The 16,674-nt window shown below is 37.5% G+C and overlaps 1 protein-coding gene across 2 annotated transcripts; it reads left to right on the top strand.

Moving 5' to 3' along the window:
* Positions 1 to 2,642: 2,642 nt before the first annotated feature.
* LOC136253179 (uncharacterized) lies at positions 2,643 to 8,452 on the top strand. 2 transcript variants are annotated; one of them, XM_066045803.1, is made up of 2 exons: positions 2,643 to 2,722; positions 7,447 to 8,452. In XM_066045803.1, exon 2 carries the CDS (start codon positions 7,450 to 7,452, stop codon positions 8,317 to 8,319), a length of 870 nt encoding a protein of 289 aa, XP_065901875.1. In that variant the 5' UTR covers positions 2,643 to 2,722; positions 7,447 to 7,449; the 3' UTR covers positions 8,320 to 8,452. The 2 variants fall into 2 exon arrangements, with proteins under 2 accessions (XP_065901875.1, XP_065901876.1); XM_066045804.1 differs by lacking the exon at positions 2,643 to 2,722 and adding an exon at positions 2,814 to 2,948.
* Positions 8,453 to 16,674: the final 8,222 nt, after the last annotated feature.

The raw sequence follows: 16,674 nt of genomic DNA, 5'->3' as shown, positions 1-16,674 counted from the left end.
ATTTGGTGTTGCTGTTGTTTCCTTGAGCATTGCTCTAGTCTACCCCAGCTGTTTAAATGGGACCTGGTGGCCTGGTATCACCTGGGGAAGCAACCCACTCAGCTGTAACATCAATGGGTATATATGTTGACTGGGGAAGCAAATGCCCAACTGTCCTTGTCTCACTTAACCAGCGGTGATAGGGTTGTTGTTAAACTTTGGGTTCTGAGATCTCTCTCTGTGAAACCTGGACAGTCCTCCTGCGCACTACTAACTCTGCTCCAGGAAGATTTGCCTGAATGGTGCACAGGCATCCCAGTGCTAGTACACTGGGAAGCAGTAGTTGTGTTTCGCATGGCTACATAGGATTTTTAGGCTTTTTGCGTTGTGTATATAGTATAATTTTGAACATTGTTTAATGTTAAAACTCAAACCCACAAGTAACAGTATACACTGGTGGTAAGATTATTGATAATCTCAATAAAGTGTCTGACACTGTGTTATAGTAGTGTCAGATACCAACTATTCATCTACCCAAAAAAAGATTGTGGGGATTCCCACCTTGAGGCCTCCCACTCAATAACTGGTAGATGCATGGGGGATTCCCACACATCAACCACAAACAAAACAGTTGGGGAAGGTCTGGTGCTCACTTAGGAGTGGAGCACTAGACCTTTTGTGGTGTGTGAGGTTGTGTGTATATTAGACTGTGTGTCACTAGCACAATGACCTGAACTCTGCTATTGGCACATTGATATTAGCTGCCTTTTTAAAATTACGTAAGTCCGAAACTGCGTAGTGGTTCTGAACACTTATATGCAGTTTACTAATTCAACTGAAAATATTATTTATGTGTAGTCTACAGTATAACATAGCTACTAGTATTTTTCTGTTGACACTCTTAGGGGAGACCAAATTAAAGCTCTCCAAGAATTATAAAGCTGTGTTAGTGTGAAGTACATGATTTTACAAAAACAAGCATTGGGGGGGTGGTATCCCTAGTTATCACACAAAATGCTTCAAGGAAGCCTGTACTTGCTTCGTAACAATCTTCAATGCTAAGCCACCTGACTGCATTGATTGGCTTACTGGTCACTGACACAACTTCAAAATTATTGCAATGATGCAACATCAAAATATTATTGTTGCCAACTTGGCACGTGATTCTACGGTGTACTTGGCAATAAGTGTCCCACATATACATGGTTAGACAGTAAACAAGGCTTAGGGGTGTGGCTATGGTTAGTTTCAGCGCAAATTAATGTCCAGCAAATATCTTTGAAAACTATTTTAACAAAATAATTTATATCCTTCATCCACAGGAGGAATGGTTCTAGGCTGGAGCCCAGAGACTCAAAATTTAAACACGTACAGTAAACCATGCAGTAGATGACACACTGACTAACAAGTGGAGCTACTGCTGCTGCATGCTACTCCTGCTGCAGGTATGCATACTGAATTATACCTTCGCTGAATTATTAACCTGATTATATGTAGTAGTAGCAGCAAGCAAACATTAATTATATGTACACTTAATTTACCAGTAGAGAATGTAAAACATTTTACCATTTTATTTTGGTGTGTGCTATAGCAAACTGGTGTTGTAAAATTTGTCTATAGATACACTTTTACTGCTTGACATAATGCTAGCATAATAGCTGCAAGTCCTGGCCATCATGTCATGAATAAAAATTCACTTGCTCTATAGCCTCTATTATTAGAACAGTCAATAGTGCCGGACTTGCTGATTATAAGCCATGCATGCAGCTAGCGCAGCCAAATGAACAAGTTTTGAAAGCTATCATAGCAATAAGTAAAATATGGTCCAACACAGAGCCTCTACAAAATGAGTCAAAGGGATTCCATCAAATGTGTTACTTAAGTCCCTTAACCAAACAAGGAATCATGATTACACAGTAGCTGAGGAAATGCGATAATTAAAAAATTACATACAATTGTAAATTGCAGAGTTTTCAAGGGAGGATCCCAATGACTCACACATAGCTAATCATGATCATTTGCAGAAGTCAACTTTAGTAACTCTTGATAGTAACTCTTGATCATCAGACTGTAGCATAATTACCCTACCAACTACCTGAAGCGTATAGGGCTGGTTGATTAGCTAGTCTGCAAAAATCCACTCTCAGGATCCAGGCCAGTTAGCTAGTCCTTTCAGTGTTCTGCTCATAATTACATGAATAAAGGATATGCATACCGTGAAAACATTGCTAATAAGCACGTGATTTTTTGTCTGGCATTGAATGAAGTGCAAAGATTCATACCGGGAGTGGGCAGTATCAGCGGCTCAGTTCTTACAGAGCGGCAGTGGCGTATCATAGACTTTCCCTATTGGTAGGGCACTGTAGTATGCTGTTGAAGGCAGGGGCATCCCCCCCCAGAAAAAATTGAAATTCAACAGCTGCAAAATGGCATCTGAGGCCATTTCAGCTATAAAATAACATGCTTTTACATTTTTTATGAAGTACCTAGTTTATATATAGCTAGCTATATTTAGTGAACCTAGCTGTTCAGATCTAAAAACATTAAAACAAGATAATTCACAACACCTATATGTACCTGATGAAATCTTACAAGGATCTATAGATATGAACTACAAGAACACTAGGAAGACACGTCCTTATCAATATCACCAACAAGTGATTTGATCACGTGCTCAATTGATGGGCGTTAATTAGAATCCTCCTAATTATTGGCTTCGTGACAGCTCAATACTAATAATTCGGTGAGTAATTTAGTATAGAATAACTAGTTTCACTTGTTAGATAATGCAATGACCCATGAAAAGTTGATGATTGTGGGTTTAGTAGTCTTCAGTTTGGTAGGGCGCTAGCCAGGGCCTAGGCCCTACGAAGCCCTACCGTAGATACGCCACTGCAGAGCGGTGATTTCTTCTACGCAGGAGATAGTATAACTGTCGAACGAAAGCCTGCCTGCCCGTAGCATTTGTGGTGAGTTATATAGTCTGAGCGCAGTTATCAGCGTTTCTTACAGAGCGGTGATTGCGGCTCGGAGTACAGTCGTTCACCGTCAACTTTTTTGAAAGCGCCGCCGCACTACTTTAATTGATCATTTTTCTTTCGAATAATATAGTGTGCATATCCTCTATTGCGGTCTGTGTGGGGTTAATATTACTTCTGCGTGATGCCGCCCCCATCCTTTTGGAAAATTAATTCTTTTTATTGTAATTTCCTTGCCACGCCCATTTTTGGAATTTATCGTGTGGTCGCATGAGTCCGAGGACACACCATACTTTATTTTTGTATTGTTTATGCAATAATGACGGTTTCTCTCCATGATGAGTTTGTGTTACGTCTGACGGCTAGATCTCGATTGTCAAGGACTGCCACTGATTGCCCCAAGGTTCGTGTAAACGGAGGAGCCACGGGCTAATATTAAAACAGGTATGTGACAGTAGTGAAAAACTGAATATAAAAATTTACTAGTGAGTCAGGGAAGTTTTAATTTACTCTGCAGTCGAAGCCGGCTGTAAACATCCATGGGTCTATGTTGCTGTTAGCTATAATAGAGAACTCCTACCTCGATATATTCTGGCTGAGTCATGTGCGTGGGTGAAGTCACTGGTTATGATTATTGGCTTTTTGGAAGTCCTGAGGTTGCACCCTTGGATGGGAGGTGCATAGCTGGCAGCAGATCATTTGCTGCTATATGAGTAGTAGCTGTACTTGCATGTAATCATCTTGTTGTTATCTACTTTACCAGTTAGGTACTGGAGGGTATACACAGAAGGCAGAGCCTGTTCGAGGTGTTTGTTATTATGTGTATGTCTTGAAGTTAACTTAAACTTTGTGGTCTCTTAACACAGGTGGCCACTATAAGACAGGTTCCACATTACAATTGTAAATGATATCACATATCTAACTCAGCATAATTATGGAAATACAACCTGCATTATGTATAAGTACCATATTGTGTGATGTGCGTGGAAGGGAGAAAATAGGGCTACTTTTTGCTCTTATAAATGGCTATAACTTTGGAATATTAAAAGCTATGGAGTATCTTTAAATGTTAGTATACTCTTCAGAGCAAGAGCATTTATTTGACATCAAGTTTGTGAATTTTGAACCATTTATAGGTGAGACAGGTGAAAAACTGACTATTTTAAAGCATTAAATTGAGTGTAAAGGTCACCAAAGGTCAAATCTGTAATGGCTCCCTATCAAAAAATAATCTTTAGGATACATACAAACTATGTGACAAGTTTCATGCTTTTATCCAAAAGTGCACAAAAAAGGTCTTAGCACCCTAACTGTATGTTAATTTTTTTCTTTTATGACGTCAGGATACTAGCTGACCTTCAACTGCACGTTTTGTCTGAAATTAATTATTGTGTACTGCCTACTTCATGTCCATTTAGTAACTTTCTGGATGTGATACATGTAAAGCAACTCTCCATGAGCACTATGATGTTTGAATTTTGGCACGTCAAAATGGATGCAGTGTAGCCATACTTTTTGTACTGGTCATTTCAGAGCCATGTTTTAATAGCATAGTAACCTGTGACACATGATAGATACCTCAGATTCCTGACTAGATTTGGAGAGAGCAGTGAATGGCGATTTAAATGAACTATAGCAGAAGGAAATCAGGAAATTATAAGTGTTAGGTTGAAAATCACTTTCTTGTTCTAGGGCAGCAGATATTAACAATAGAATGCTCTAATGGTTCTTGACACCCATTGCTACACTTGACTCCCATGGCTCTTGACACCCATAGCTTTTGTCTCAGTACTACACTGAAACAAAAGCATTGTGAACTAACTCTGCAGGTTTGTTTGTGAAATTTACAGTGTTTCCGTGGTCATTAAAGCACAACAATGTCCATTTTTGTAACATATCCATCTGGCTATGGTATGCTCTTTCTACACACAAAGGTTTGAAATGAATCAAATAATGTTGATTTTATAAATTTAAAATAAGATTGTATGTAGCTTGAAAATGGCCAGATCTATTTACAGTTAAGTATAATAAGAATTGTAAGGATCATAGGAAACTAATGAAACACGGGAGGTTACCTACACCTGAAGATATACTAGTGGACATAAATCCCTACACCCATGACTGAATTAGTAAATCTTCAGGTGTAGACAACCTCCCTTGTTTCACTACTTTTTATTTCTATCATCCCTGATGAATTTAAAATTCTTAATTTTTCCTTATACTTGTTTGTTTACTTTTTTGCAACATTATTATAACTGGTGAACCCAAGCATACCGCATTAGAGCAGAAAGAATTGCACCAGGCTTATTGTTTCCTCTGAATTTGTGTCCCAACTGTCAATAATTAGTACTAAAATAGCGGAGTGATTTTGATTGATTGATTGATTTTTATTTAAGTTCTTGCATTCAGGTTTAAGCCATTCTTCCATGCAGGAGCATACATACAGTCACAATGCACCATACACACAATATACAATACAAATACACAGAATAATCAATACATTAAACATCATCATTACATAACGTATAATTATTTATAGAACTTAGCTTGGGCGAGATCAAAGGGAAAAGTATACTTTAAAGTTCATAAAGTACACTCTCAGCCAGCCAACAGTGCTTCATCGGCCACAAAGAGTGCTTTATTGCACCGCAAAGTGTGCTTTATTGAACAAATAAAGCCCTCTTTGCCGTGCAATAAAGTGGGCAATAAAGCACAGTTGCCCACATGCTCTAGTGCAGGGTAATAGCCCGTGGGGCTCATGCCAGTACAACTAATCACCCCATGCCGGTGAAGGCTGATAGCCTAGCCGTGCTGAGTGATCAATCATCCCAGCTAATACGAGTTCTACCACTGGATTGCTTTTATAGACATACCTAAATGCTTTGATGATGGGTGGGAGAAGGTAACGTTGCTGTTACGTTTGTTAATGTGAACGGACAAGTCCTGGAGATATCACGGAAATACTTCACCATGTGTCACAATAGAATTGATTGTGGGTTAAGACCCAATCCTGCCAAAATATGCGATGAACATCTATCATGCCAAACTGTGGTGAAATACGCGTGAGTTACCTTGTTAAACTAGTTTGTGTGCATTCAGGTTGTTAATAGTTCATGCAACGCGTGTTAATTACGAGTCCTAGTGTATGGTGAAGCTACACGACTAGAAAGTTTCATAAATCATTTAAAGCATAGCCTTGCTCGTGCTATATGAGAAATAAAGCACTCGGCGCTTGGCCTCGTGCTTTATTTTTCATATAGTACTCATGGCTATGCTTTAACATATACATAAAGTGCCATGGAAGGTGGAAGCAGTTTGTAGCAATCTCATCCGGCAAGTCATTCCACTAATGTGCAGTGATGTGCCAAAATGAAGTGGCCATTACACTTCATTTTCACTCTGTCCATTACGCATGTACAGTGTAACAAATGAACACTAAGAGAAGGACCTATATAATCAACCCAGTCACAACAGAAAACTCGGACAATTCCCTTCAAATATAGGAAAGCCATCATGAATCGACACTTTGCACTGCCAGCAAAGATAAATGGGATACAAAGGAGGACACAACGGTATGCTAAAACGCACCAGTAAGGCTGAAGCGATGTTGAACAGTGGAACCTGTAGCTTTAGCTTTTGTCGAGTTACACTTGTCTGAAGGCATCAGGCAGTCAGTCAATCAGTGAAAAATTTCATTAAATATTTTATTACAACTTTTAAAAAGCTTTTCAGGTCATGCTGAAGGCACTTTTGGGCTTGCTTATACCTCACCAATACTGCCAAGGCGCCATAAAGGTATTACGAGGCTGGTTTTTTGGGTGCCCAAGCCTTCATGATCTCTAGTGTACAATACTATCGTACTGCATGATAATAGTGCGAGTTACAGCCCTCAGAATAACATGTAATATGTAACTTTATACTTTTTTCTGGGAGCAATATTTAATTGTAATGCATTGCCGTTACTTTTATTTTGCCAATTCATGGTAAACATTGTAAACAACTCTGTAAACCAATTCAAATGGAAGTTACGGCTGTGACTTTAAGCGCACGTAATTTATTTTCAGTATTGTCACTATACGATTTATTTGTTCTTCCTACTGTCTAATGCTATGATTCCAAAAGTATTCACCACAAAATGTTGAAAGTTTTGGTATCTTATTCCTTGAACACTGTAGATAATTCTGAGAGAAATTTAGAAATGTACAAACTGTAGTAAGCAGGCTTTTGCTGAGACATCTATTAATTGCATAGCTAGTATACAATGGGAAATTTTTATAGAAAGAAAAATTTATGAATCTTCACTTTCGCAGCCTTGATGAATTAATTAAATTAAGAAATCATTCATCTGAACACTCAGTTTAAACTATATCAAGGTTTGACAAATTCCTGAAATTCATCAGATTTTCTTTTGTCAAAACTTCCTGTTGTACAGGATGATGTTTTTATTAAATATGTTGTAAACCAAGTAATGTTCTTGCTTTAATTATAGACAATGGCTGCAACAGGAATAACCAAAGAAGTAGCTGAAAAGGTGGCAAAGGACAGACAGCAATTAGATGAAGACAAAAAGAAATTTGATGAAGAAAAGAAGAGGTGGGAAGAAGAAAAGGCTAAAATAAATGGACAAAAGGTAATACTAGATGTTGGAGGCACATGTTACTCAACCTCACGTTCCACACTGACCAAATACCCTGAGTCAAGGTTGGGAGTCATGTTTAGTGGCAGACATGATTTAGACACCATGAAGAGCAGTGATGGTAGTTTCTTCATTGATAGAGATGGGGCTCGCTTCAGATACATACTGGATTATTTACGTGATGGAAAAGAAGTGATGGAATCCTTTCCCAAATCACATGAGGCATTACTTGGGCTACTCCGTGAAGCAAAATATTTTCAACTTCAGGGTCTTGTCTCTGCATTTGGACCTTTACTGCGAGAAGTTGATGTTATTTTTCAAAATGATATTGCAGTCCACTTCATATCCCAACTTGGAGTTGTTACTTGTGAGTACTCTTTATCTATTGTGTTTCAGACTACACAACGTTCAACACGTGCCATTTCATACAAACACAAAAACATGAGAGGGCTGTCCTTTAATGCCATAAAGTTTGATTATCCAGTATCTTTTATTGGTTGTGATCTTAGTGTTGCTTCCTTCACTTGCTGTTGTTTTGAATCAGATGTCACCTTTCAAAATTGCATACTTGATGATACTGTATTTTTCCAAGTTAATGGACTAGCTTCTTTTAATAGATTTTCACATGTGACTCATAATGTCACTTTTACTGGCTCTAAAACTGACAAGACTAACTTTGATGCTAACTTAAGAAAGGCTCTCATATCTGCTGGGAATATCAAGTAGTTAATCCCATCAGGTGATTTTTTGTAAAGAATTTTGTTTTTAGTGTAATTTGGACTATTGTAGAATGCATGCAACACTAGTTTCAAGCACCTTGCACTGTTTGTTTTATTAGAAACTTATAATAATTAGTATGCACTTAATAATGGTAAATAATTAAGTGAAGTTATGATCAATCACAACTGTGTATCATGATCATGCAGACCAAATACGTATGATTTACGTATTACAAAGCAGCAATGCATGGCAGATCACAGATCACATGCAGACATAATTATATGTAGAAGCATATGACAATTAAATTAACTGTGCTGTCAAATGAATATATATGTAGACTAAAGTTAGAGTGATGTTTGGCACAAAACCTTGACCTGACCTCTTGTATTCAATGATGTATATTACGAGGTGATCACCTATGAAGAAAATGCTGAATAATATACCAGTGACATTTGCAAAATGAGCTGTTTAATTAATTGTTACTTAGACCCACAAACCATAGCATAAAGTTAACCTTTATATGAACTTACGGCAACTGTCACTCGAAAATTTGTGTGTACTAGTCCAACATACAATAAAAATTCAAATTCCTCGCTATGATATAGGAGTTCATAGTAATGGTTAACCTTTTTATTTCCTGCTATATTTATATACACATGCTATCTATCTGTTCCAAATTCTAAACTGTGATGGGAGGAACAATGACAATGCTAAGTATACCATTAAGAGTCCTTGCGATCGCTGCATGAACATATACTTTCTTGAGCAGGTGTTACAATTAGCCACCAAAGCACGCAATTACTGAATAGCCACAATTAATTATGGCTTCAGTCCGTATAGCTATAGGCTATCTTATTAATGTTTTACAGTGACCAGCACTGAAAAACCATTAGCTAACTATAGCTACCATTCCATTTTTGTATTTTAAGTATAAAGGCTTGTGCTTGTACATCCATAGACAAATTAGCTACCAGAATATGTACTTAGCTATTCTATACAAAATCAAATAAGCAATTACTGTAATGTCTGTCCAGCAATGTTTTACAATCATTGACAGAGGGAGACTCAACAATAGATCAGAGTAATGGATTCATGCAGTCATTGCCGGATTACTCTGCTACTATGACTTTGTATGTGAATTAGTGTGATGCTTGAATAATGTGTGACCTCTTGTTGCAGTAGAAGTGGGTGGGGTAAATAAATGTTTATCTATGTCATAGTTGCCTTTGTACAAGTAGATCAAATCACCCCTTCGTCTACAGTGTTATAAAGATGGTAGGTTTAGATGTCTTAATCTGCTGTAGTATGATAAATGGTTAATAGATGGAATTATTCTGGTTGCTTTACATTGTATTCTTTCACGTTTTTGATCGTCAAGTTTGTAAGAAGGTCCCCATATGACATTGTTATATTCATTTATATAGCTTTACCATGACATCAGAGTCTTTACATTCGAATGATTTACAGATGAGACCTATTCTACTGTGTCTGTGTGAGTGTGGAATTAATTTTGAGTCAATTTGTATGCCAAGATCTCAAACGTTATCCAATAGCTGGATTCCTGCTATAGTATAATTGCCAGTGTATGGAGCATTGCCAATATGTAAGACCTCATTTTAAAAGATGATAACCAATGTTTTGACCAGTCAAGTAAAATGTTAATGTCATTTTGTAGTACAAAGCAGTCTTTAGAAGAACAGATATATAGTACAACAGAGCTTTCTATCATCTGCAAACATCAGTAACTGACTGGAAACAAGTGACAGCAGTTCATTAACATATTATAGAGAAAACAATGAAAGACCAAGTATGGAACTTCGCGGTGCACCACTGGAAACCTGTACCCAAGGTGGCAAGACACCAACTAAAACAACACTAGTTTGTGGTCATAGGGTGATAGATTGGTACAGAGAAATGGATTTAACAGTACAATGAGCTTGCAAGGACTGTAAATCTTTTTACATTTCAGGCAGTAGTGAGCTTGGTTTTTTACAATATCGCTCACTTGGATCACTCATTGCTTAGCGTTAAAACCATCATCACTTCACTACTCAGGGTACCTTTGTTGACTGATTCATCCACAATGCTCAACTCCTTGAGTTGTTTAGTGTAATTTCTGCACATGCAGAATATGTCATAGTTCATCACCATCCTTGTTCTTCAGTAGAGCTTTATTAACAAAGGATCAATTTCAGGGTCATTCCAAAGTAATAAAAAGCACACTTACATGTATAGGATCAAGACACTGTCATGCGGCCAAGAAAGCTGGCGCACCACACCATCAGTAAATCAACGGGAAGAAAGACAACAGCTTTTTCACGATTGGATAGCTCCATGGCCCCTTCTCGAAAGCACACACACACACAAAAAGAAACCAAGCTGTGAAAAAATGGTGTGGCCTAAAAATATCAATGTGAAAGAAGTTGTGAATTCAAAGGTATAGCGGCCAAGAAATAGCTGCAGTGATATGCTGATGCTAAAAAATTTAATGATGGCTGTGCATTAATAAAATTAACATCATTGCAGCCAAAAACACTTGATTTCACAACTTTTTCACCCAGGCTTTTTAAGGCCACACCATTTTTTCACAGCTTGGCTGTTTTTGTGTGGATAGGATATTAACAGACAATCAAAGGTGATACAAAATGTGTATGGTGGCTTGTTATAGAATATCATAGTATAGGAGTCATGCATGAGATCTGCACATTTACACCATAAAATATGTACCATGGAGTCTCACAACTTGGCAGAATTACTTGCATTCAGAGCAACCTGAAATGCTTCCTGATACACGCGAAGTTAGTAAACTTTTCTTCCTGATTTAAAATGCACCCAATATAACATATCTACAGGTATGAAAGTGAAAAGTATTATTTAACTGAATTTTCTATGAGCTGGCTAATCAATTAACTGACCGATGTGTTCAGCCAAGCATAACTTATCACTATGGGAAGGATCCAGGTGTTCTGGGTCGCCCAGGTCCAGTCATGGATTTTTCTCAAACAGGCTGTAGAAGCAAGTGTCCTACAGACCTTCAACACTTGTACTGTATAGCCTTAACAAATAAATATATTTTCACTGCAACTGTATGCCATGCTTAAGCCTGAAATATGCCTTTGCCAACTGCAACAGCTAGTAACAACAACGCATGCATCTTGGTTTGTCCCCCTTTGCGTCTCATTTCTTTCTGTGCTACACATTGACAACTTGTGATCGTAAGCAAACTTGAGAATCAATCCAATAGCTAGCTACATGTTGGTGTAAGGTTACTAATATTTGGCAATGCAAGCTACATTGTATTCTTCCCATGTAGAGACCTGAGTGTTAATTACACCAAAAATAACAATTGGAAAGCCTCGTAGGATGGACGTATGCATGGCTTACAGTCCCTTAAATTACTATGGTGTATTGGCATCTGCAGTTGTGTAATCAAACATGGTACTCGCAATTGGATTTGCTACTGTCAGTTGTTTTCTTGACTGGTTTACAGCCATTTTGTATAAACTTAAAATAGGAGAGTCAGTCACAACTACTCCTACAGTCGAATTTGAGGTGGAGACAGTGACATATTAAAATGTTGAGATAAATGTTTGGGTAAGTGTCATCAGTAAGTATGGTAGTATTGATAGTAGGGGTCACAGTAAGTATGAAATTTCCCACCAACCAAAACCAGAAACTGTGGACATGCATGCATGCATGCATTAAAATGATCCACACAAATAATTATTCAATGACAATTATGATGTATTCAACACATTTTATGCATTAGGTTTCTAAAAGCACACAGTATGAGAAAATCTGTTCATGCTGTCAAATCAAAGAGTAGTGATCGAGAAATAGCTGCAATTATCATTTGGTCAATCAGTTTTAAGTTTTATTGGTAAAAACATTATTGCAGCCATTTCTTGGCTGCCACCTTAATTTTACAATGTTTTTCACCCTGGGCTTTTGAGAGCTATACTCTTTTTAACATTTGCTACATGCCTAACTTATGCATGCAGTACGAAATACTGTTGTGCAGCCGATTGAACAAAATGTGTAGACACTAGGCTCCTAGGCTATGGGTAAACACCTCGAACAGGCTCTGCCTTCTGTGTACACCCTCCAGTGCCTAACTGGTAAAGTAGATAATAACAACAACAACAACTTAAGTTTAATGATCTTGTCCGCCTAAAATTTTGCTTGTAGCGCAGACAGGGCCGCCCAGAGAAATTAAGGGGCCCAGGGCAAAGAGTTAAAGTGGGGCCCTTGACCCAAGTTGTAAGGTGAAGACCAAAAAAAAAAAAAAGGTCACAGCCTGCTGGCAATGACAATAACTACCCATCACCAACCATATCTCCTTATCTATAAGCTTGCTACACTGCTCCTCTGAAGAATACTGTGACTGCTCTATTAGAGTATTTAGATCTGACTGCTCTATTAGAGTATATCAATCTTTTAAACAGGTATTCAGGGGGCCCTTCATGGGGCCCCTTTCAGGCTGGGGCCTGGGGCAAAATGCCCCAGTTGCCCCCCCCTGTGGGCGGCCCTGAGCGCAGAGCGTGTTGTTTGTTTTCCTTACAGGATATACGTAGGTGGACAAGATAAGATTTGATCACTATGGCGGCACTACTACACTGGTCATGATGAGGGGTTGGTCTTTGTGGTAGACTGTGCTAATCAAGATCAAATAGAAGAGGCAAGATAGGAGCTCCACAGGATAGTGAATGATAGAAAAATGAAGGATGCTATCATAGGCGGCGGAAAGGGGAGGGGGGGGGGGGGGGGGGCTAGGGGGCTGAAGCCCTCCCTCGGTCTGCTGAATGGTATCACGCCGAAATTATCCTTCTTGGAGTGTGGCTGAAAACCGCGATAAAGATCGAGATACTCTAATAGAGCAGTCACTCTAATAAAGCAGTCACAGTATTAGAGCAGTGTGTAGCGAGCTATGCAAGGATTTTTATGTAGTTTATCAGCTATAAATGCGTAGTTGGTGAGGTGGGCAGCTATTGTCAGCTGGTTGTGACCTTTTTTTTTTTTTTGGTCTCACCTTACCAAACCAGAGACAATGTAGTACCTCACTTCCATAAGTCTGGGTCAGCCCAGCCCCCCCTCATATCAACTACTTCCTCTGCCCCTGGATGCTATCATATTAATTTTTGCTAACAAACAGGACTTACCAGATGGTGAGCTTTGTGATGGAGTGTGCGTGCGTGCGTGTGTAGTGTGTGTGTAGTGTAGTGTAGAGTGTGTGTATGCATATGTGTGCACAGTGCACTGTGCATGTGTGTAGTACAGAGGAATTTCAAAATAGAATTTCCACTATGGCTAAGTGACTGTTATATTAGAGTAGTTTATGTTGCCTAACTGCTTTATTAGAGTATATGTTCACCAAAACCACAATTCAGGACAATGTTACAAGTGTGCTATCATGTGAGAAACTCTATTATTTAACTAAGATAAAAGTTTAAAGTGTGTCCTGTTCCATGAAAGATTCCAGACCTAAAGTTTCAATTTCTTATGTTCCAAATAGTATGTAAATCCAAGGAGTTTCCTGAAACCTCTGGAAACTTGCCTGGGTATGCCCCTGTAGTGTAGTGTGCTACTACACTGTACCACACATGTAGTTATGCATGTATGATATTCAGTGGCTGATACAGGGGGGTTGCAATGGTTTCAGCTGAAACCCCCTCTGAAAAAGTGCGCGTGCCCCTAATTAATTTATGATTCGTGTGAGTGATAAAATCATCAACAGTTATGCATAGTGTATCACATTAGGACCTTTTCTACTGGCCAAATGTCATACTTTTACCTTTGAAATTGCTAAATATGGCATTATGAAGTTAAAGCATTTAAGCACCTCTAAAAACAATTATCGTTTTAGTGCTGTTTTGCTTTAAAACTTTCTGTGAAGGACTGAATCAACTATGAAACAATGTTTTGGAGTGATTTTTATGATACACTATAGATCTATGTAGATATAGGCCACTGAGCTATAAGACTGAGTTAACAATCCCAGCTGGACTATAGCTAAGTGGGATCACAGTTATTGAAAACTTCCTGAACCTGAAACCCCCTCTGAAAATTCCTAGATCCGCCACTGATATTATGTAATGCCAAGTTTATACGTAATTATCTTCCTAATGTCTAATACTTTACTTAAACAGCAATGAAACCAGTTGAAATGCTAGAGAAATTAGGCCTTACAAAACTCAGAGATCGCAAGTGGTATGTACAGCCACCTTGTGCCACTTCAGGTGATGGATTATATGAAGGACTTACTTGGCTGGCTACAAATACTGAAGCAGACTAATAAACATATAGACTCATTTTGATATGTTATTTCACCATTTAAAATTAACATTCTTCTTCCTATTATATATAGCTATCTGGATTGACACAGCTTCACATGTAGTCTGTAATACTGTACACGTGCTTATTTCAGTTATCTGTGTACACTGATAACTAAAAGTAGCTGTGTTGCATTGTGAACATAATTATTGTTTTTGGATTACAGCACGCAGGTGGAAGAATCCAAATACTGTATACTGTAATTTGCTTATTTTTTTGTTCCAAAATAGTATGGAAACATTATACAAGAATTTCTCAGACAAAATAATTATTTTTGCAGAACTACACAGCAATAGAAGGTTTTGTAAGAAACTACTGTGAAGGATAATGTCTACTATTAAAACATAAAATATATTATAGAAATTTAAATGTATATTTGAGTATATTCACTGTAAATTACTACAGTTCAATACATGTAAGAGCTGCAGTATTAGTGCCATAATAGAACTCAGTGTAATATGCATAAATTCGAGAAATAAAATATCCTTAGATAAAATTTTTTTGTAAGATTTTTAAAGAATAGTAGAAGAAATATGCTGAAGTATGCAAATCTGATCCCACACCTGACAATATAGTGACAATAGCAACATATGACATCAATTATTTTGAAGAATATACATAGAAGAATATCAGTGTGTCCTACGTAATAGGTACTGTATGTACTTTGATACTACATTTCGATCCTCTAAATACTGCCTACTGTTCAGATCACTATACAAAAACAATAACTCTGAGTTGCTTCTCGTATATATAGCATCACCTTAAAGTATTGAACACTTTCATAGCTAATATTCTAATAAACAATGTAATTATGTAGTTACCAACTCAGTTAACTGAAAGGTTGATTTCAGATAGTTTAGGATTTTTGCTGTAGTGATTGTCCACTTAATTAATATTTAACAACAATTACAAGTATAATGGGCTAACTCAGCCAATTATGTTTGGGCATAATAGGATCATGCAAAACAGCAGCCGATTGTAAGCTGTAAAAAAGCATGGCCTAGCTGAAAGTTGTGAAAACAAGGCTACAAGAATTGCTGCAATCAGTGTTAACAATATTAATCTTAATAAGTTTTATTAATGGCCATTGGAATCATTGTAACCACTCTTGGCTGGCTGCCACCATTGATTTGCACCCAGTGTTTTGAAGGCTATACCTCATTAATGGTAGTTTTCATTTTAAACCACAATTGCGTGACTCAAGTCCAGTAACAGGCGAAACATTTTGAAGTGCGTAATAGAAACAATAATAATATGCAGATTGAACACTCAGACTAGCTGTCACTAGCAGCAAAATGGAGTAAAGTAAAAACTGATTTAACTACTGCACTGAACTATTTATATAGTGCTTTGTCAAAATCGATCACTTACTGAGTTACTCACTATCTATAGCTAATTGTTACATGTCATTTTTTTATTATTCTATGTTGTACCACAAAGAATTTATCACCCTGGTGATAAGTGCCCTAAATGGTTATGGTCAGTAAACAAGTTTATAGGGGTGTGGCTAGCTATAAGTTAGTGTCAAAATTGATGTCTAACAAAGTAACAATTATCATTATTACTCTTATGTGTGTTCAAAATAGTTCATTCCTTGAGCAAATCAATGTACAGCATACACAGCAAAACTCATGTATTGATACTAAAAAATACTGACTGATACTAACTCCGTATTTATTGAATTTTACTCAATATCACTCTGTCTTGGAACAATTTTTTTCAAGTAAAGCTTAGAAAGAGGCAAAACTAGATTACTAGTCATAGTAGTAGACTATTAGTGTACAAATTTTGACAGAATTTGAATAATGGTCCCAAGATGGTCCCAAGATGGACCAATACTGAATAAAATAGAGTTAGTATCAGTCAGTATTATTTAGTATCCATACATGAGTTTTGCTGTGATAGCACATAATAATATATTATCAGCTCTTGTCTTGAAGAAACTGGAGATACACTCACCACGTCTGTCTCAAAAAACAATTGCTAGATCACACACCAACTAGCTAATGGTGGAAACTGGAGTTTGTGTAT

This window comes from Dysidea avara, chromosome 4 (assembly GCF_963678975.1).
Source record: "Dysidea avara chromosome 4, odDysAvar1.4, whole genome shotgun sequence".
In the NCBI taxonomy this organism is placed as follows: domain Eukaryota; kingdom Metazoa; phylum Porifera; class Demospongiae; order Dictyoceratida; family Dysideidae; genus Dysidea; species Dysidea avara.
This window is presented reverse-complemented; position numbering and strand designations above follow the sequence as displayed.

Excerpts from the sequence above, each read along its gene's own strand:
- LOC136253179 (XM_066045803.1), top strand. The coding sequence starts at position 7,450 with ATGGCTGCAACAGGAATAACCAAAGAAGTAGCTGAAAAGGTGGCAAAG.